Source organism: Neolamprologus brichardi, chromosome 1, assembly GCF_056152115.1.
Source record: "Neolamprologus brichardi isolate AB-2024 chromosome 1, ASM5615211v1, whole genome shotgun sequence".
Classification (NCBI taxonomy): Eukaryota; Metazoa; Chordata; class Actinopteri; order Cichliformes; family Cichlidae; genus Neolamprologus; species Neolamprologus brichardi.
Genome location: NC_142104.1, coordinates 32693347 through 32716024, shown reverse-complemented (window position 1 = coordinate 32716024; position 22678 = coordinate 32693347). Strand labels below are relative to the sequence as shown.

General features: G+C 41.1%; 1 protein-coding gene across 4 annotated transcripts in view; it reads left to right on the top strand.

Annotated features, from left to right (window-relative positions):
* nav2a (neuron navigator 2a) overlaps positions 1–22678 on the top strand; it is a 225740-nt gene that overhangs the window by 102298 nt on the left and 100764 nt on the right. Inside the window, exon 1 of one of the 4 annotated variants that reach the window (XM_006793762.3) lies at positions 13280–13891. The exons of the other annotated variants lie outside the window; for them this stretch is intronic. Coding sequence (XP_006793825.2) covers positions 13673–13891 — 219 coding nt within the window. The 5' untranslated portion in view covers positions 13280–13672. Of the gene's footprint in view, positions 1–13279; positions 13892–22678 lie in introns of those variants that run through there. 4 annotated transcript variants of the gene reach the window in all.

Sequence of the window (22678 nt, the reverse complement as noted above, 5' to 3'; positions counted from 1 at the left end):
TTACATGCATTAATGTAATAACGTGGTTAGCCTACTCAACGTAAATTACACACGAACAACATTAAGCTCCTCACGCAGAGAAGAACGGCTGCTGCTGCCATCATCATCCGTCATAATTTCTGCTACACTGGCAGGGCTAGGGGCCAGGACTCTCCTCTTCGGGTTTTTGGGGGATGTTGCTAACTCCGGGTCCGATAACAGGCAACCCACCCGCAGTAGATGTGCTCGGTGTGAGGTCTCGCAGCAAGCTATCAAATACGGCGCATTTCTCGGCTTTTAAAAAAAAAAACGCTATGCGTTGCCAGGTGTTTCATCGGATTTGAGGTGTTACCTCCTTTGCACAGTGTCACCTTAAAGCACTTGTTGCAGGCTGCTGAGTTTGCATCTTTTGCTGTGAAGTACAGCCAGACTTTGACCGCTTCGCCTTGAGCATTTTAGCTCTGCTCTAAAAGAACGTACGTACCTGGACCCGCCTACTATCCTGGGAAGCGTAAAGTGATTGGCTAGAATCTAAAGTGTGTCACAGCTCAGGAAAAAAAAAAGCACCGAAATAAAGCACCGAAATGTGCGCTGCTTTTCGGTCTGGTTACTACCGTTTATGTCAGAACCGGTGCCATCATGGCACCGGATACCGGTACCCATCCCTACTTAAAAACAACAAATGTTGAAAAACAGGTGTTAAAGGAAGAACATTAGTTGTCCAGTTTTTTAAAATGTCTTCCAGTAAAAATAATAAAAAGTCAGAAAAGTATATGCCGACTTGCAGCAGTTTTTACATTTCTAATATTAAATTCAGGCAGAAGCACATGAGCTGCATCCCTCCTCCTGCAGAAACATGCTATTCTGACTGTTTCATAGCTTCTGATGAATAATCACCTCAACAAACCAGCACAAAACTCCTGGTGCTTTGTTTGATAAATCCTATTTGCATTTGTTCTTTTAATCTCCACAATCCCCCATCTCTGCTGCTCTCTTACAGCTACTGTTTTTATTATGACATCATCATGCTTTTCTTTAGTTTCCCAGCTTCTGTGTAAATATCTCTGCTGAGGTAAAAAAAAAGATTTGAATGATTTAATTACTTTGAATATTCTTCTATTCATTCTGTGCAGTCTGTTAGATGTGGCAGTTCAAATGCTTTTTGCTTTTGTGCATGGACAAACATTTTATTAATAATGCTCTGTTGAACATACTGTATACAAGTCCAGTGCTTGTTTAATATCACTGGAAGCCTGAGAAAATGGTAGTCGGCTGTTTTTTTTGGGTTTTTTGTTTTGTTTTTTTACCTTCGATTCTTTGCTTCTGCATCCAAACCGCTGCACTAATGAGCCATTAGTTGTGTAAAAGTGCAGTAGAAAGTTTAGTTGGATGTTCTCATGTGACTCCACTGTTCAGTGAGGACTATGTCAGAGCAGAATAACATTTTTAAGCATGTACATTCTCGTTGTTGCCTAAATACACTTTTGAAAAAAATAAACAAGAGCATGTTTGCAAATGATAGTGATCCAGTATTTATCTCCTGGCTCTTCAGTCAAGTACAAAAAGTAATAACTTGCTTCCTGTTGTTTCTCCAACTTATTCCTTTGTTCCCTTTAAGTCATTTCTGTTCTGATCTGCTCTATTTCTGTTCCAGCTCACTTCTTCTCTTCCTCTGTGCCTTACCTGCTGCTTCCTGTCTGCCGTTTCTGTCCTATTTCAGTGGTTTTGTGTCACAGCAGTTGGGGGTAATTGCTATTTAAGCCCGGGGCTCGCATTACATGGGCTGCTTTATTGCAGCCCTGTTACGTGGTGCAATTTTTAATCTCACCCATATTGATTATTCCACTAAGGAACAGAGTGCCATGCAGTTGAATGTCACTTGCTGCTGGGTGGGGGCTTGTGTTTGGGATATTTAGGCCAAGCAACCTTTTCCTTTTTTCTGAACACTCAAAGGCACAAAGGAGGTCACACCAACTAATATTGACTTACCTACATTTATTATGTCATTTGGAACATTTCTGGAAACAGCAGGAGGTGGGGCTCTAATGCTTTCAGACAGTAGTTGTCCTTTTCTTCACCCTCATCCATACATAAAATATTAACCACTAGCTCCGTTGTCGGTTGTTTGGGGGGGGGGGGGGTTAATGTTAATGTTTCCACAATAAAAGAGAAGATTCCTGGAAGTCATAGCAGTTGTGTAATTAGATTTTGGTGGAAAACACGTCCAGCATTTTGTGTTCACATGTAAGTCCACCTTTAGCTAAATGGTGGTAAATGAGCTATTAAAGGCTGATTAGTGCTGGTTAATTGTCCAGACTTCATTACAAACTAATTGAGGAGGCAGTTTGTTATATTTTATATATTTCTATTCTCTGCAGTTTTTTCATTTAAAAAGTAGGGCTTCAGATCACATGGTGAGTTTCCTCCCCACATCCACACATGTACACACACACACACACACACACACACACACACACACACACACACACACACACACACACACACACCCCTACCTTGGAGCTGTGGCCATGATGACTTCTCCCTGCTTTTCTTATCTGTCACTCCAGTTTACTGCAGGGAGACTGTTGTTTGGGTGCTGCTGTCTTCTGTGTCTCGCTTTTGTCCGCTGTCTGAGTGTGTGTGTGTGTGTATTTTATTTTATTTTATTTTTTTACACCCATTAAGCGATTCACAGGGACATCTTGTTTCTACTAGCGAAGACTCTTTTGTCTTTGGAACAGCTTGAATTATTATTTGTGGTAAAGATTGCCCAATTTGAATTTGGTGATTCGTCAGCTGCACAGTCATGACTGGAATCTCCTGTTCCCCTTCTATTGGACTGAGATTTGGTGACTGTGGAGACCCATTTGAGTACAATGAATGCATCTCCTTGTTGAAGAAACTAGTTTGAGATGATTTCTGCTCTGTGAAATGGCATATTATAAAAATGAAAGTTGGTACAGTGTTTTTCATAAAAGGTTAAACATGGTCAACAACGGTAGGCTATGGTGTTTAAATGATGCTCATTTGATACTAAAGGATAGGGCAGGGCAATATGGCCAAAAATATTTATCATGATATATGTTTGAAAATCTGTGAGAACAATGCAAATTCCTTGCTGACAGTTTAACCAAAAGGCATTTCCAGTGGAAATTGGCCGACATATCCTGAGCATAACCATGTATAATATCCACAAAACTTAAAAAGAGGTTATACACACACAATACAGTAATATTATGTTGAAGCACAGTATGTATCACTCCGCGAGGCTCCTGACTACGATAGCCGTAATGCTCCGACAATCTATCAAGCGGTGCGGCTTTGTAGCTTACGGAAGTTGTACTAAAACATTTTTTGACAGACTTTTGAGCGCCATGTACCACATAAGATCGGTTCGAGGTCAGTAAGCACAACCAGAATTCATACATAAGGTGCACCGGATTATAAGGGGCACTGTGGATTTTTCAGAAAATCAAAGGATTGATTTTAAGTGTGCCTTATTTTCCAAAAAACACGGTAATAATGACGGCCCTCTTGCATGCTCTACCAAAAATTGTGCTTTGTTGTGTATCTGATGGACGAAAGCCAAACCAGTTCCACACCACTGAAGTTGTAGCATTTTCACAAACCAATTCTGGTTCATCTTCTTCATACAACGATCCACTTTCGCTCTTCTCATTCTCTGTCGCCGTATGAAAACAAAGGCACTGCGCGTGCATGTTTTACCCATATTCTATCGTGATATTTCATTTTCTTATCATTGCCTAACATTATACCGGTATTACCGTGAATGGTATGATATGGCCCAGCCCTACTAAGGGGACCAAATGAGTCAAGAAAATAACTGAATTCTAGATACAAGGCAGGATGGATCCATGCTTTCATGCTGTTTACACCAAATTCTGAACCTACCGACTGAGTGTTGCAACAAAAATCCAGACTCATCAGCTCAGGCAACCTTTTCCTGTCTTCTCTTGTCCAGTTTTGGTGATCCCCTGCAAATTGTAGCCTCAGTTTCCAGTTCTTAGTATGGTCTCCTGTTGCTGTAGTCTATTTACTTCAAAGTTCAAATTGTTGTATGTTCAGATATGCTCTTCTGCATCCCATGTTCTAACAACTGCTTGTTTGGGTGACTTTTCACTCTAACATTCTCCTCTGACCTCTGGCATTTTCACCCAGAAAACTGCAGCTCACTGGATATTTTCTCTTTTTCAGACCTTTTTCTGTACACTCTAGAGATGTTGTGTGGGAAAATCGCAGTAGATCAGCAGTTTCTGAAATACTCAGACCAGTCCGTCAAGATCAACAACCATACCACATACAAAGCTACAGAAGTACAACCTAAGTTAAAATATGTAGGACATTTTCTTTTAACTTATTGTACTTGACTTGAGGGCAGATGACTTGATAAGAGTACAAGTGTGTGTGCGTATGTTTGAAGCTCCTTCTGAACAGACAGAATCCTGCTCAGAGTGATGATTTCTGTAGGTGTCATGTGACAGGAAAGTGACAGGATGCCCCAAAGACACATACATACAAAGATTTACATACACACCACCACATGCGTGCATGAACACACACATGTTTTCACACACGTGTCACAGCTGTAGCTGGGCAAGGGCACAAACACACTCAGCAGGATCCGGACTGATGCACACACCCTTCCCTGTCAGGTGACTCTTTATTATCTGTGCTGTGTATCCTGGACTTGTTTCATGTTTCCAAAGCAAACAGTGCTTCTCTCTCCTCTTCCCAGCTGGCTTAGCTCATTCTCTTAAACAAATTTGTATAAATAGGTTTGATATTCTGAGTGTTGTTTATTTGTGTGTGATTGGCCTGACGCTGTGTGTTGTGTCACTCGAGACATGCCAGGACCCTGCTGGGCTTCATGGAGTCAGCTCCTCTTACCCCCGTGATCCGGCCTTACAGAACTGACACTTTTCATTATTGTAACTAACTGTGTGTGTGTGTGTGTGTGTGTGTGTGCGCGCGTGTGTGTGTGTGTGAGAGAGAGAGGTAGAGAGGAAATAGTCCAGTGTGTAGGTCAAGTTGTAGATCGTGTGCTGTCATGGTGGAAATGTCAGGCCGTTGCTCCAGTTAGTGCAGCTCCTGTCAGTGAGAGCCTACTGTACTTGTTCTGCTCTGCTAACTCTGCTAATGAAAAGAAAATCAGCAAAGGACGGGTATAAAGTGTGTGTGTGTGTGTGTGTGTGTGTGTGTGTGTGTGTGCCAATGCGTGTGTGCAATTTTCTTTCATTTACAGTGCAGAAATATTTAAATAGATATGAAGTTGTTTGGTTGGAGATTCTGGGAGTGGATTGCTGCCAGTCTGTGACTTAAATTTGCTTTACTTCACTATAGAATGATGGGTGCAGCACCCTTTCAAGAATAGCCTGCTCAGTAAGGCCAACCGAAGTGACAGGAGGAATGGGGTGTGTTCAGCAAACAGACAGCTGTTTCTAGTCAACATTTCACTGCAGCGATTCCAAAGCAGTGGTCTATGACTCCAATCCAGATAAATTAGATTATTTGGAGTGATACATAGTAACATTAATTTTGCACAGTTTGTACTGTGGGTGTGTGCTGCACTAATAAGCAAAAGTTGAATAACAGAATGCACTGATATTGAGGGGAGCATGCATTTATGTTTGTAATTCCTTATAAGATCTGCAGTGAGTGTGAGGAGCAGATCAAAGTTAACCCATGGTAGTCATTGCTAGCAAAAAATTTGGTACGTTTGTCAAAACCATGACTGTGGGATAGCAGAAATTGTAGTTGTGTAAAGTTTGAGTTTAAAATGAGATGGTGTTGTCTATCATGCAGCCCATTTATAAACTGAATACCAATACACAGGAAAATGTGCAACACCATTTTGATGAATGAAAGGGGGGAATGCATGATTAGGAGACTTAAAAAAATTGTAAAAAGTTAAAGATTAGGTCAATAGTGGCTTGTACAAATGCATTCAGGTACAACTGTGCTTATTTCCTGTGATTTTGGTGGTTTCTATCTCTTTGCTGGTAGAGTTTTCACAGCTTCAGTCTATAAACAAATAACACTTTGGAGACACAAATAATTGTGTTAACCTGTTACATTAACACTGTCCAATAATGTTACAGATGACCAAGGCTGATAGCATTGCTGCCTAGCTCCCAAATTAACGTTATCATTTTATCTTTAGCCATAGCTGATAGCTGGTACCTTAACTTAATAGCTGGCTAATGTGGCTATCAGGTAATTGCTAACAGCTAAATTGCTAATGCCAACGTGTGCACCAGCTAGGTTAACATTTATGACAACTGTTAAATACTTCATTGTTGTTAATATGAAGCTTTACTGACCTCACTAGCGGCTATAAACACAGCCTGAGGGTGTCAGTTTTTGAGGTGCTCACCAAGTTTGTTTATTATTTACATGCTCAGCTGCTAAAGAGTAGAGATGGGTATCGTTTAGGTTTTATCCGATACCTGTGCCAAACTGTTACTTTTGAAACGGTGCCAGTGCTTAAACGGTGCTCGAACCGGTGCTTAAAGAATGGAGAACACAACCTTTTTCCAAAAACCTCTCATGTTTAGCTGGGGTTTTTTTTTGTAAAACGATAACAATGTTAGCCTTTTTCGCAGCTATAGGGCACATATGGTATCACTCTATCAAACAAGAAGACAGCCACATGTAACTAGGGCTGGGTATCATCACTGATTTCTAGAATCGATTCGATTCCAATTCACAAGGTCCTGAATCGATTCGATCCACGATTCGATTCAATTCGATTAAATTAGATTTGAATCGGGGAAGTTTTGCCTCAGACAGTCAGAAATATTATAATTCAGATCATGTATCTGTACATTTCCATATTTTTATATCTATAAAAAGAAAGTTGACACTTGTGAGACTTTATCAAAGGTGTAAGCATCACAGCAGATGCCTTTGTGTCAAAGTAGCTGAGGATAAAACACAGAAAAACATGAAGGCGATTTTCCTGGCCTGAGATTTTATAAAAAATATTCTGCAGTAGATCAAAAACGCTGCTGAAGTGAAGCAGAGCAAAGTTACAGAGGTTTTATTAGAGACACAGCTAAGCGTTTTGCAATTTTGCATCATTTTAAAAAGTTTACATTTGTTCAGTAGCCTATTGAACAGCAGAAATTAGGGTTTCTTTTCGGAAGAAAGTAAAAGGAAAAAAAAACAGCGGCCGACAGCGCTGTAAACAATGGTAGACTTGTGTGTAATAAGCAAGTTAATAATGCAGAAAACAGATTTTTAGACAGGAAACTGTTCTTGAAGTACAGAGAGAGAGAGAGAGCTGTACATGAAGTGTGATTTTTATTGCTGGGAAGCATAACAGCAAAAGTAAGAGGGAATTCATGACGATGTTTATATGAAGCGCAGTTTGGATCTTGTTTTGCTGCTGGTTCAGTCAATATTGTTTGGAGAGAGATAAAACCTGCAGCTTCAGAATCTAGTGCAAAAAGGACGTAAACACAAAGCGCGAACCCGCCGACGGATCAGAATCAGTGAGCTGTCGGCTTTCAGCCATATATATTAAATAATATATATTAAAAAATCTATTCAGGATTTTAAGGAATCCATATCACGTTATCCAAGCTAGAATCGATTTTAATCAATAAATCGATAAGCAAAACCCACCCCTACATGTAACTACGACAGTGTTTGCTAATTCACCTTACGTGCATTAATTTAATAACGTGGTTAGCCTACTCAACGTAAATTACACACGAACAACATTAAGCTACTGACCCAGAGAAGAACGGCTGCTGCTGCCATCATCATCCGTCATCATTTCTGCTACACTGACAGGGCTAGGGGCCAGGACTCTGGTCTTCGGGTTCTTGGGGGATGTTGCTAACTCCGGGTCCGATAACAGGCACCACACCTGCAGTAGATGTGCTCAGTGTGAGGCCTTGCAGCAAGCTATAAAATACGGTGCATTTCTCGGCTTTTAAAAAAACGCTATGCGTCGCCAGGTGTTTCATCAGATTCGAGGTGTTACCTCCTTTGCACAGTGTCACCTTATAGCACTTGTTGCAGGCTGCTGAGTTTGCATCTTTTGCTGTGAAGTACAGCCAGACTTTTGACCACTTTGCCTTGGGCATTTTTAATCTGTAGCTCTGCTCTAAAAGAATGTACTTACCTGGGCCCGCCTACTACGCTTGCAATGGTAAAATGATTGGCTAGAATCCAAAGTGTATGACATCTCAGGGGAAAAAAAGCACAGAAATAAAGCACTGAAATGTGCGCTGCTTTTCGGTCTGGTTACTACCGTTTATGTCAGAACCGGTGCCATAATGGCACCGGATACCGGTACCCATCCCTACTAAAGAGTGGAGCGGCTGTATGCCTGCTGCCTTCAGTATTGAAAAACAGGTTCCTTCACATTTTCAGAATTTTGGCATAGAAAGTTACTGTTTCGGTTGTGGCGACATCCCTAGTTAGAATTTCATCACATGTTTGGTAGGTTTACTCTTTTGTCAACTTGACAGAGAATATTCATTGGATACATTGCAATGGTTCTGACATAAACGGTAGTAACCAGACCAAAAAGCAGCGCACATTTCAGTGTTTTATTTCTGTGCTTTTTTTTCCCTGAGATGTCATACACTTTGGATTCTAGCCAATCATTTTACCATTGCAATCCACCTGTCAACTTGACCCTCTCCCCACTGTGTTAGTTAAAGCCTGTCTTCCCTCGTTAGCACCTCTCATAACCAATATTATTCATTCCTCCCTGAACACTGGAATTGTCCCTGAAGCACTGAAAAAGGCTTCCGTTATCCCAATTCTCAAAAAGCCTGGTGCAGACCCCAATAACTTTGATAATCTTCGCCCTATATCAAATCTCCCCTTTATTTCAAAAATTCTTGAAAAAGTTGTCGCCGCCCAGCTTCATTTACATCTCAATGACCATAATCTCTATGAACAATTTCAATCTGGTTTCCGCCCCAATCATAGCACAGAAACTGCTCTGCTAAGAATTACCAATGACCTTCTGATGGCAGCTGATTCTGGTCTCCTATCCATCCTCATCCTTCTTGATCTTAGTGCGGCGTTTGATACCATTTCTCACAATATTCTCCTGAACCGGTTAGCTTCCATTGGTATTAGTCACACCCCCCTTGCCTGGTTTACCTCCTATCTCTCAGACCGCACTCAGTTTATCCAACTTAAATCCCATTCTTCAACTCTCTATCCTGTTTCTGCTGGTGTGCCCCAGGGTTCAGTATTGGGGCCTCTTTTATTCATTATTTATATGCTTCCTCTTGGTTATGTATTCCGAAAATATAATATAAACTTTCACTGTTATGCCGATGACACCCAGCTCTACCTTTCTTCTAAACCCAATTCATCCCTCCCACCTACCTCCCTCTCAGACTGTCTTATTGAGATTAGATCCTGGTTCTCCTCCAATTTCCTCAAACTTAACAGTAATAAAACTAAAGTTTTACTTGTTGGCACACCATCTATTCTAACCAAATCCCACAGTTTTTCCATTAACATTGAAAATTCTCCCACCCTTCCCTCCCCTCAGGTTAAGAGTTTGGGTGTCATACTTGATAATACTCTCTCATTCCAGTCTCACATTAATTACATAACCCGGTCTGCTTACTTCCACTTACGTAATATTAACCGACTACACCCCTTCCTTACTCCCCATGCTGCTGTCATCCTTGTCCATAGTCTTATTACATCCTGTATTGATTACTGTAATTCCCTCCTATTTGGTCTCCCTAAAAAGTCCCTTCATAAACTTCAACTTCTTCAAAATTCTGCAGCTCGGATCATAACCCGTACTCCGTTAAGTGCTCATATCACCCCAGTTCTCCAGCAGCTTCAGCAGCAGCAGTTGCCCATAGAAGCCAGGATAAACTTTAAAATCTTACTTCTCACGTTCAAATGTATCCATAAATCTGCTCCATCATATTTGTGTGACCTGCTCCATATCGCCACTGTTTCCCGCCCTCTCAGATCATCATCTGCTACTCATCTTACCGTTCCGTCCTCACACCTTATCACTATGGGGAGCAGAGCTTTCAGTCGCTCTGCTCCCCGGCTCTGGAACTCTCTTCCTCCTGCACTAAGAAATATTGACACCCTTTCCGTATTTAAGACACAGCTCAAAACACACCTGTTTAGACTGGCTTATTCGCTTTAATGCTGATTTTTATCTGTTGTCACGCTCTGTTTTGTAATTTTAACTTATTTTATGTATTTTATGACTATTGTTCCTTTTATTAATTGTGTTTTTTTGTAAGGTGACCTTGGGTTTCTGAAAGGCGCCCTCAAATAAAATGTATTATTATTATTATTATTATACTAACTGATTCATCTATAAACTAAAACAATAGAGCCAACTTTAAATCTTGTTTTTTTTCCAATTGGAGCATAAACACAACTACTGGAATAACACAACATTTGCAGAGAAAGAGGTCATTATTTGTAACAATAGGCTTTGTTTAGACAGACAATAGCTCAGGTATATAACAAAAATGCTGCCTCCTTATCTATGTCAGTGAAACCATTGAAATAAGAGTGAATGTTCTGGCACACAGTGGTTTGATACAAAAATACATGTTCATACATGTATTTTTGCTACAAACAGCGTATTCTTGGAATTATAACTCCACTGTCAGATATTGATGATTTACATCACGCATGAGTTCATAGATGATCTCTGACATTAAACTCTCTCAGCTATAGGGCTCTCAGCAAACGCCCACCATCTACCCCACACAACTGTTTATTATTCTAAGAAAAAATACTGTATAAACACACAGCAGAGCAATGCAGTGGGTGTCCTAGTTATTACTGTCAATACCGCCCATTTACTGCCAAACGGGCTCTATTATTAGACTCCACTGGACTGTCATCAGGTATCTTCAAAGGTTGTTGCATAAATCAAATATGACTCCTTTTTTCTTTCTACTCTGCGAAGTGCTGCAGTGTGATCTGTGAGGGACTGGAATGTGTTTAGTGTCACAGAGGATAGTAGGAAAATAATGGAAGTTTCCCCTCTAACTCTACATGCTGTATGTTTTTCTTCTTTCCTCATTTTCCAATTGAGTGGATGACGTGAGACAAGCAGGGTGGAGTAAATGTATTTTCCTTTATGTTTCAAAGAAGTCCTGTGATGTCTGGATATGGTTGTTTTTAATCATGGAGGCCCTCTGTATTTTCACTCACCACCACTTACAGCTGTAGTTGACAAGGTGGGGTAACTGAGACCTGCAGGTAGTGATTGCAAGGCTACATACAAATGGGTGAAACTCACTGAAGCCAGTTAGAAACATCCAAGACAAATACAGGGTTTCAGGTTTCATGGGGTATAAAAAAATAAATAATAATTTCACCTACAACCCCACCCCTCTCTACGTACACCACCATGACACAAATTTATAAGCTGATATTGGTATTTGCATAATTTAGAATTAATGTAACAGGATTAAGATTAACATACTAAGCACACCCTTCCTTTGGATTAAATTGTGCTCTTGCAAAAGTCCAGTGTGTGTGTGTGTGTGTGTGTGGCAGGGGTGTTACTGTTCTGAGAGTTACTAGAAAGTGTCTAGTTAATGTCTGACCCTTTCACATCCGAATGGAATAGAGGTGCCCTCAGTTTAGAGACATAAACTTTCACATGTTTCTAATGTTGGTCAGTCTATTTTTCTATTTTTTATTTAGATTGTTTATTGTAAGTAATTACTGCTAGACTAGATTACTAGACTATTATTTAAAGTAAACAGTGGTTTCAAACTAAAAGACCTGGGAAGATGTAGAGTAGACCTGGGGCAAGATTTTTTGGCTTTTTTTTTTTGTTTTAGTCAGAAATAGTTGAACAACCACTGAAACGATTTCCATGGGATCATGGGGAGACATTAACAGTTCATAAAGGATGGCTGGTTCCTGATGGTGCCATCAGTAGTCAGGGAAATCTTGCCACTGCTAGTTTTTTGTTGGAGAGAAAATATTTTTCCATCAAAACATAGTTGAGAATACAGTTATATACAACTCTTGATTCAAATACAGATTACTCTGTACATTCTTAAATTAACTAGTTATGGGTGACTGGGGAGGGGCGTAAATCCTTCTCTTGAGTAAATCTTTTTTTCCCCCTCCTTACTGTAGCAGGATCTCAGCAGCTTGACTAAGCCTGCTGGGAGTTAGGCTGATCTGACACTAGTCCACTAATTGGCCATCCTCATATTTATAAAGTGGAAGCTTAACAGACAGAAGACGGGAAGAATACAGAAAAGAGAGTCTGTTAATCAGTACAACATTATATAGGAATGTTTATACCAAAATTAATGACTGTGTATTGATTTGTTGTCAAGATGTTTCACTCAGAATCACAAATTCAACCTGATGATGGCACTGGAGATAAAATCTGCATCACCAAAGCCGTTAATTTGGATGACAACTCCTGAAATGACCAGAACAAGCGGGCTTACATTCACGTGGAACACAAACGTGTGCAAAAAACTGAGTCCATGTAATATTTGTTGCTGGAAATTCTACTTTTCATGAAATAGCATCAAAGCAGGTTAATAGTATTGTTGTTTTCCATTAAAATCACATGATTTTATGCAACTCGTGTTGAGTGGGTTGGGGTGATTTGCCACATTTTAAGACCATGGGCATGCCTTATCCCGCATATTAAAATGCAAGTGGAACTAGCAAGTTATTATTTTTAATGAATATTGTTTTGTATCAGTGGTTAACATATAGCATCGTGGTGGAGTCTTTATGTGAGAGGCAGACTCGCTGTGTGAGAGGAACCCAGTGTAGATATGTTGAGCTTTTCACATATGTCAGTCCTGATCTAAGCCACACCTGCTGCTAACCACGGACTTACCAGTGAGGGAGAGAGAGAGAGGCAGTAGAGGAAAGCGCAGTGTGTTTCAGGCTGTGTAGTCACAGGCTGAGCAGTCGCTGAAGTGAGTGGTCGCTGTGTCGCTGCTGCCTTTTGCTTTCCCCCCCCTTCCTCTCCATCTCCTCGTTTCTACTACTCTCTCTGCTCTTCCTCAAAAAAGGGGTTTCTTGCTGTCTTCCTGAAGCCACGGTGTAATTAATTACCAGGGCTCTGTGGGAGTGGAGCTGCTCTGCTTCCAATTGGATCCTTGGCCATTTGCTGACTCTCACTCATTGCTGGAAATAAATGGAAGGGAACACTCACTCTACCACGAGGCAACTGGGGATTCCTTTTGGTGTGAAGTGGGATTTTTGATCTTCTTTCTTGGACTTTGCAGAGTGAATTTTCATCAGGATACCTTTTTTTTTTTTTTTAAACCAAAAAACTCTGAGGCCAAATTATTCTTGCATGAAATGACAAGCTGATCCAACTTAGTAACAGGATGCAGGTGGGATTCTGTGGGTTTTAAACCATTCCACTGCATGTTGGGGAGCTCAGGTCAACCCCCACCTCCTGCTAAGAATCAGTAGGAGAAGCTAAGACTGGGATATGAACAAACTGCACACTTCAAACAGGCGTTGGATCAGGTGCAACCTCAATATGTGTGCCGTGTTTTTTTCCTTTCTTTTTTTTCCCCTCCAGTCTGGTAACTCACTCACAAACAGAAAAGTAGCTTGATTGCAGAGAATTCCTGCTTATCTGTGACAGGATTTCCATCTCAGTGTGACGGGGAGGGGAGCTTGCAGTCATCTGGTCGCTGGGGAAAAGATGCCAGCCATTCTAGTGGCCTCAAATATGAAGTCGGGACTCCCCAAACCCAAACCTGTGCACAGTGCCCTACCTATTCCCCAGACCCCCAGCAGGACGTCACCTCTAGCTCTACCTCCGGCACCTCTCAAGACACACATTCCCTCATTGGGCCAGCAGGTGGGCTCAAGACTCTCAAGAAACAACGCAGCAGACTCAGAGGTTGGCAGAAACACTCAGGTCAGGATGTAAAACAGTCATCTCCAAACCCAGATCCTAAGTGTTATTCTGCTAATACTGCTTTATAATGAATTTTATAGCAATGACATGAAGATGAGCTGCAAGGAGAATACATGGTTGATTATTTGTGTAGAATATTTTTTTTATTATTAATTCTTATTAGTACTCACTGATTTAAAACTCTAAAAGAAAAAAAAAATCCCAAGTAATTATAGTTTATAAGCAGTTTGAGGGCCTTTTTTTCCCCATGGAGGACAATAAAGCATTTATAAAAGAAATATAATAGAAAGATATTCTGTTCTTCAGTTGTCAGCTGTAAAACTCGGTGTCATCACTTTATTTGGCTCAGTGTAGCATAACAGAAACACAGAGCCAGATTCAGTGAGTTCCTGGAAGGACATGGAGCAGGCTGTGTCTCTGCTGTCCAGGATGGCAGTGTAGCAGGATATCAGGGTGGCTGTTTTGCTGTGTTTGTGAAATATTGGCTGCGCTTAGCAACCCCACGCAATGCAAAGGGCTGCAACGGCAAGAGGGATCGCTCCAGCACCATGTAAGGCAGTGAGGGGAAGAAGGTGTTTGTGTGTATTGGTGAGGCAGCAAGTCCATGCTTGCCAGCCTGTCTGTACAGTGTGGGCTCAGTAAGCTTTAGCAGTTATTTGGGAAATCTGAATCCAGCGTGAGGAACTGATACAGGACACCACTTCTCTCGCACATGGCAGGGTTTGCTGCTGGTGTCATTTGTGTAGTGGCTAATCATGTTTTCTGACTGACCTATTTTCTGTGACTTTTTTGCTCTGTCCTGTCTGCCCTCCTTTCTCTTCCTCTCTGTATCCCCGTGGTGCTGATGATGCAGCCATCTTCACTCTCAGCTGGGTTAACCCTTGACCTCCATGACCAGGAGCAATGTTATTGCACTCATATCCTGAAATCTTTCAAATCTATGTGTATGTAGGTGACAGGGAGATGGGGGATTTCTATCTAAAGCCATGTTTGGTAGAATACCCTTATTAGTCCAGCAAAGTAGTGTTTGTTCATATATTAGCTTTATTGCCCTTATTTCAGCCTTGTGTCTGCTGGGCTTCACCCAGGGAAATGACTGAACAGATCGGAGGGCTCCGAGGCAGAATTCCTGATGAGGTTTTTGATGAGTCTTCCACATGCAGGTCAAAGCCTCAGTGGAGTACCTGCACAGACTCCAATGGTCCTTAGCATGAACTCAATCTGCTCTGATGGCAGGGTGAGATGAGACTGTCTGGAGACGTGATGGCTGCCTCACCAGACACAACAGAGAGAACTTGTCTTTTGCCTAATAGTCACAAAGGATTCCAGTCATCCTAACATTCACTCCACTGTCATTTAGTGACATTCATTTTTCTTCCTCTGGTTATGTATAAATTAAAAGATGCTATGTCCAGAGCTTTGCAGCAGCTTTCATAGCAATTAATGCTTGTGAGGTAGGGTAAGAGCTTTTTCTCTGGAGGGTCCATTTTTCACCAGATTTCATCAATACAAATGGGTGAAAAATCATCTTTAGAGAGTCAGGAACAGATTTCAGTGCCCACAGAAGATGTAAATAGACTAGTCATAAGGGTGGGTTGAAGTTTGAGTCATTTCTCAACCATGAATACTTGCCCTTTTGCTTGTACTGTCTCTGTCATCTCTATGACTGCTGCTGCTTCTTTTTATTTGAGCATGAAGATCTCCTGAAATTCAAATCTAATTTCAAGGAAAAAAGCCCCTCCCATAACAGGTCACATCATTGCTAACACCCCCCCCCCCCTCCCCCATCCTTTTTATAAATGGTTGGAAATATAGGAAAAAGCATAAGCAGAACCAGATGTGTTTGAATGGCAAACACCAAACACAGCATGCCCTGAACATAATGGGTACTAGCAGAGTATGCCAGTAGTTATCTGACGGATTAGTAAAGTCATACCAGAGTGTGTCTGTGGCTGTGCTCCTCCCATGCATCCAGCTTGGATGGCCCAGTTGGCACTAAACACACAAACATGTTGTGTACACCTGTAACAAAGGGTTAATCCATAATGCAGCAGTAGCAGCAGGAATCAGAGGGAGACAGGCAGGCTGTATTTACAGGCAGGGAAGAGGATAGTCCTGGATAGTACGAAGGATAGTGCTTAGTCTGTGTGTGTGCTGTGTGTGAGTGGAGTCTGGCACAATCTGCTGAATCTGATGTGAAGGTGATAGTCTGGAAATGTGTGAATGGTATTTGAAGCTGTTTTCTGTGTGTGTGTGTGTGTGTGTGTGTGTGTGTGTGTGTACTGTCTTTGCTTCTAATGTGTGACATCATAAGAAATGACTGCTGTTCAGCTGTTGTGACCTTTAACTTTTTCCCATGCTGTTATTCCTGAGCGCCTTGCCTTGAACAGATACTCTACTGCCCTCTGGTGTTTGAGTTTTCTCCTGCGCCTTCTTCCATCTGCAGACGCTATGAATTGTGTGGGTGTGAATGTAGGTTATTCCTGTCATTGAAGGCATCTGTCATTGCTTCTCTTTTCAGTATAAATGCCTCAGTTTTGACCCTGAGCACACTCGCTCTCTACCTTCTTTGCCCCCCACCCCCATTCCCTCTTTTCCCTCTTTGTAATCTAATTGTTCATTATTGCCAGCTCATTAATTCTCAGCTACAGCTTTCAAAGGGTAAAGGTTCAAACCAAGAATTTTTGAAAGTCACACTGGCCGCAGGAGATCCTGAAAAATACATTTTGGTACAATGTGCAGCATACGTAGTCCTTTTATAAGGCATTAAAAACACATACTCACAAACACACATAGTCACACGCTCACTCACACAGAGAGATTTGTGTGTGTGCCAGTGTGATAAGGAGCTACTATCTTAATAAGCATCTCTCCAGATGCAGGCATAAGGCAGACTGTCTGTAAAGACTGGCTTTATTAGACTCATTACAAAAGCTCATTTCAGCCTGTGAGCTGAATCCCAATCGCTTCAAAACACAGTGTGGAAACAAACAACGAACTACAATTAAGACAGGCCCTCATTTTATGGGGCTGGTAATAAAGAGCTTCGTTTGGATATTAAATCATCACGGTAACAGATACATTACTAACACAAGGCTCTGTCAATGTAATTCCTTCCATTCATAAAAATTTATAAATCCCAGAGATTATCATTTTCTCCAGTTTCAAAATTTAAATTGAGTCTGAGTCCATTGCATGACTGACAAACATATGTATCAAGTAACATGTGTGAAGCAATTTAATTATTCAAAGCTAATTAAATGACCTTTAAAGGGGAGGTACTGACTGATGGTGATGAAAGTGTAGAGATTATATATGCAAGCGCACACAGACACACACACACACGCACACATATATATGTATATATATATATATATATATATATGTGTGTGTGTGTGTGTGTGTGTGTGTGTGTATATATATATATATATATATATATATATACACACACACACTAGGGGTGCAACGATACACAAAATTCACGGTTCGGTTCGGTTCGATACTTTGGTGTCACGGTTCTATATTTTTTCGATACAAAAAAAATGTTCATGCCTTTTTATTAATTTGTCATTTGTTAAATTTTCACGACACATTCTGCACCACATCTCTGTGCGTTCATCATTTGTTTGAAGCCAGCTCACCTCCTGCAACCACTTTTCCGAGAATACGCCCTTCTTTTGTGGTTCGGACTCCTTCTGACATTTCTTTGGAGGTGGAGGAACACCAAAGTAATTGCTTAAAGGAGCTTCTTCGACATCTTTAAGAGTTCTAAACAAATGTCTGTCCTCCTCCAGAAAATCTTATGTATGCAAACATGCGTTGCAACTTCTTATCTTGTGCGCGTTTTTCATTTTGACAGCGAATGCGCACCTGCGGACCACTTATGTGCAGCCCGGGTTGTTTAGCTCGTCATATTGCAGCCACAGAAATTCTTTTGTCCATGAAACCATAAAGCTGCACTTTCTTTTTGCCTTATAGTCTGATTTGTCATAACTTTTCCGTTTTGTGGTAAGCTTTTCTTTGGCTGTCACTTCTTCACCCTGACCTGTCTTATTTGGCTCAGCAGAACTAAAATATATATCCTGCTGCTTTTACGCACTCACATAACACTCAGCGATTCTCTGCGCGATCAACCTCTCACATGTTTAAGCTTGCTGCGGGAGATTTCACTTGTCATGTTTGCATAGTAAGCTAACATTGATAAGATGATGTCAGAAGAATTGGTACGCAAATTATCATCACTCACCAATCAGTGCTGTCGCTCTCTATACACAGTTCCCGTGATTGCAAAGTGAAAGCAAAAAACAAGCGCAAATTCAAACGCGATTTCAATATGTCACATATTGACAGTGGCTCACCGATGCCAATGACATAATTACCCAGCTACATTTCCGAAAGAATGCAAAAGCATTGACATATATTTTTCCTTCCTACGATAGGCCGACGAGCAGGGCAGGGCAGCCCGACTGGAAAAATCGCTAGCCCCGGGACATCGGGCTAGCGATTTTGCGAGCCCTGTATCTGATTGAGGAATCACTCATCTTTGGAAAAGAGAGTTTATTACGGAGAAATGGCTCTTTCCAAAATAAAAGCTATACTATACGCTTCTTCTGGGCTATATTCTCAGCAGCATATTAAACATATCAGGTCCCCATAAGGAGAATCATGTGCTAACGGCTGTCTAAATGACTCGGGTAAAGTTTGTATGCGTGCTTGTTGTTTTTGTCTGCTTCCACTTGTCTTTGCACTAGGATGATGTCGGAGTAAATGTGCAGTCATATTCGTTGTGTTCCCACTAGTGCTGTCAGCGTTAATCTGAAATGAGGTTAACGCCACAACACGGCAAATCTCCGTTAACGAGCTACCGCGGATCACCCCGTGCGTGGGGCTGGACGGCCAACACGTTAACGAGCTAACTGCGCTAACACACTAGTTCCCACCCATGTAATTGAGCATTGCTGGCACATCCAACATACTGTTTTACTTTAGTCCATGACACGCTTACCTTCAGGGTCATACGTCACTTGAAAACCAAAATAGTTCCAAACGCCAGATCTGAATGAGGGTGGGGGAGGTTCAATTTGCCATGTTGCAAGGAGAGCTTAACTTCTGTCTTGCTAGCTTGCTAGTGCTCAGTGAATCTGTGTTCGACTACTCCGCCTAGGCTGCACTGTCGAGCGCAGATCCACTGAGCGCTCAACACAGACAGCATTGTCAGAAGGAAAGTTGATAAAATAAATTAAAAATGCTGTATTATTCGATACATATGCGTACCGAACCGAAAGCACTGTATCGAATAGTTCAATATCGATACGAGTATCGTTGCACCCCTAATATATACACATACATACTAGGGGTGCAACGATACACAAAATTCACGGTTCGGTTCGGTTCGATACTTTGGTGTCATGGTTCGATATTTTTTCGATACACAAAAAAATGTTCATGCCTTTTTATTAATTTGTCATTTATTAAATTTTCACGGCACATTCTGCACCACCTCTCTGTGCGTTCATCATTTGTTTGAAGCCAGCTCACCTCCTGCAACCACTTTTCCGAGAATACGCGCTTCTTTTGTGGTTCGGACTCCTGACATTTCTTTGGAGGTGGAGGAACACCAAAGTAATTGCTTAAAGGAGCTTCTTCGGCATCTTTAAGAGTTCTAAACAAATGTCTGTCCTCCTTCTGAAAATCTTATGTATGCAAACACGCGTTGCAACTTCTTATCTTGTGAGCGTTTTTTTATTTTGACAGCGAATGCGCACCACTAATGTGTAGACCTGGTTATTTAGCTCGTCATATTGCAGCCACAGAAATTCTTTTTGTCCATGAAACCATAAAGCTGCATTTTCTCTTTGCCTTATAGTCTGATTTGTCATAACTTTTCCGTTTTGTGGTAAGCTTTTCTTTGGCTGTCACGTCTTCACCCTGACCTGTCTTATTTGGCTCAGCAGAACTAAAATATATATCCTGCTGCTTTTACACACGCACTCATATAACGCTCAGCGATTCTCTGCGATCAACCTCTCACAAGTTTAAGCTTGCTGCGGGAGATTTCACTTGTCATGTTTGCATAGTAAGCTAACGATTGATAAGACGATGTCAGAGGAATTGGTGCGCAAATTATCATCACTCACCAATCAGTGCTGTCGCTCTCTATACACAGTTCGCGCGATTGCAAAGTGAAAGCAAAAAACAAGCGCAAATTCAAACGCGATTTCAATATGTCACATATTGACAGTGGCTCACCGATGCCAATGACATAATTACCCAGCTACATTTCCGAAAGAATGCAAAAGCATTGACATATATTTTTCCTTCGTACGATAGCCCGACGAGCAGAGCAGGGCAGCCCGACTGGAAAAATCGCTAGCCCCAGGACGTCGGGCTAGCGATTTTGCGAGCCCTGTATCTGATTGAGGAATCACTCATCTTTGGAAAAGAGAGTTTATTACAGAGAAATGTCTCTTTCCAAAATAAAAGCTTTACTATACGCTTCTTCTGGGCTATATTCTCAGCAGCATATTAAACATATCAGGTCCCCATAAGGAGAATCATGTGCTAACGGCTGTCTAAATGACTCGGGTAAAGTTTGTATGCGTGCTTGTTGTTTTTGTCTGCTTCCATTTGTCTTTGCACTAGGATGCTATCGGGTAAATATGCAGTCATATTCGTTGTGTTCCCACTAGTGCTGTCAGCCTTAATCTGAAATGAGGTTAACGCCACAACACGGCAAATCTCCGTTAACGAGCTACCGCGGATTGCCCCGTGCGTGGGGCTGGACAGCGTCAACACATTAACGAGCTAACTGCGCTAGGCTGCACTGTCGAGCGCAGAGCCACTGAGCGCTCAACACAGACAGCACCGTCAGAAGGAAAGTTGATAAAATAAATTAAAAATGCTGTATTGTTCGATACATATGCGTACCGAACCGAAAGCACTGTATCGAACGGTTCAATATCGATACGAGTATCGTTGCACCCCTAATACATACATATGTATATATATGTATGTATGTATATGTACGTATGTATATATATGTATGTATATATGTGTATATATATATATATATATATATATATATATATATATATATATATATATATGTGTGTGTGTGTATATATATATATATATATATATATATATATATCAATCATCTGATTTGACTATCAGTTGTTTGTTTTCCAGATATAAAGAGTTATGCTGTTCAATTATGCAGTGTAAATGTTATTTTGGAAGATTTTCAAGCTCTTTGATTCTAAAGAAGCAAAAATACTACACAGAGCTTTAAGCATGAAACAGGACAAGTGAAAGCAATCGAACAAATGCAGAAAATATTTAATAAAAGCATTATTGGCCTGTAAATGTCAGCATCAACCTTTAAAGCCCATTTCACTTGACCCCTCTCGTACGCTGGGTCTCTCATCAGCATCCTGTGAAAGGCAGTAATGACTTTTTTATGGTGCTTACATCCAACCTAAGCCTCTTTAACACACAGCCCAGCAGGTGAGAGTGAAAGGCAGAAAACTGTCATCCTGCATTGGATTGCTAATGTCCTGCCTGCCTGGAGCAGGTCAGATTGGGTGGGGGTGCTGGGTGACTATATTGCTTCTTTTTTATTACCATGACAAAAGGCCACACGTACACATATGTCTCTACAGAAGGCACTGCAAGTGGAAGTTAAATTTAATGGATGTTTGAATGACTCTTTGTTGTAGATTTCATTGTTCAAAAGGAATAACAGAGAATTCAACACACTGCAGGATTCAGACAATGAGTCCAGGAGAAAGGGCCATGTTTTGTTAGGTGTTGTGAGTGATCCTCATGAATTCAGGTTATACAATTTATCATTTTGTGGTTTCAGATGTCACTGTTGTCAGTCTGGAAACCGAGGTGGATTTCTTTAATTCCTGGCAGCTGACACTTTTGAGATAAGAGGTTTTCAACCAGCAGCCAATCACACATTTCATTATCACTGTGAGGGAGGAGGAAGCCAGTGTAAGAGCGGCATCACCACCTGTGTGTGACCGCCCCTGTGTCAGACAACACAGAGGCGGTCATCCTGCAGATTTATCAGATTGGGCTGAAACAACCCAGTAGCTGTGATACCAGCAGATGCTTTAGGCACAGACTGAAAACGGTCAGATATACTGAGACTGGGATGTGTGGCTTTTATCTGAAATGAGGAGGCAGCTTGTCATCCAATAGGTCCCTGAGCACCTTGTCAGTGTGAAATGGTGCAAAGATAAAGAACCGTGCAGTGTATGTGTTTAGGTTAAGTGCTGATTTCATTTATAATTTCATGAATATTAAATATTGTTGTCTTAATCAGAGTTTGTTTTATCTAAAAATGTTGCATGTGGTAGCTTTTCAGGCCTGGTTTACTTGTTAGAATAAATGTGCTCATGCTTATGTACTGTATGAGAGAAAGAAGTAGAACTGTTCAGGTAAAAGTCAGGAACTAAATAATCAAAAAGTCACATTTGATGTAGAGTGTGGGAAAATGACAGTCAAGACAGCAAGAAGCTGTAAAATCATCGAGCAGTTTTTGTTATCGATAAATGACCATGATGCTTTTTCAAAGCAGTTCTGTGTTTTCTTTGCAGTATTTTTTCTTAAGCACATATGTGATCATGAGACAGTTGGCTACAGTTGTAATGACTTCATCTCTGCCTAATGCATCTCGATCAGATTCCACTTCCTGTGTGGTCGACCCCTGTCCTTCCTGTGTGAGGTCATGGCTGAGGACATAACCATATTAATTAAGACTGGGCATCTGCTTCTCCT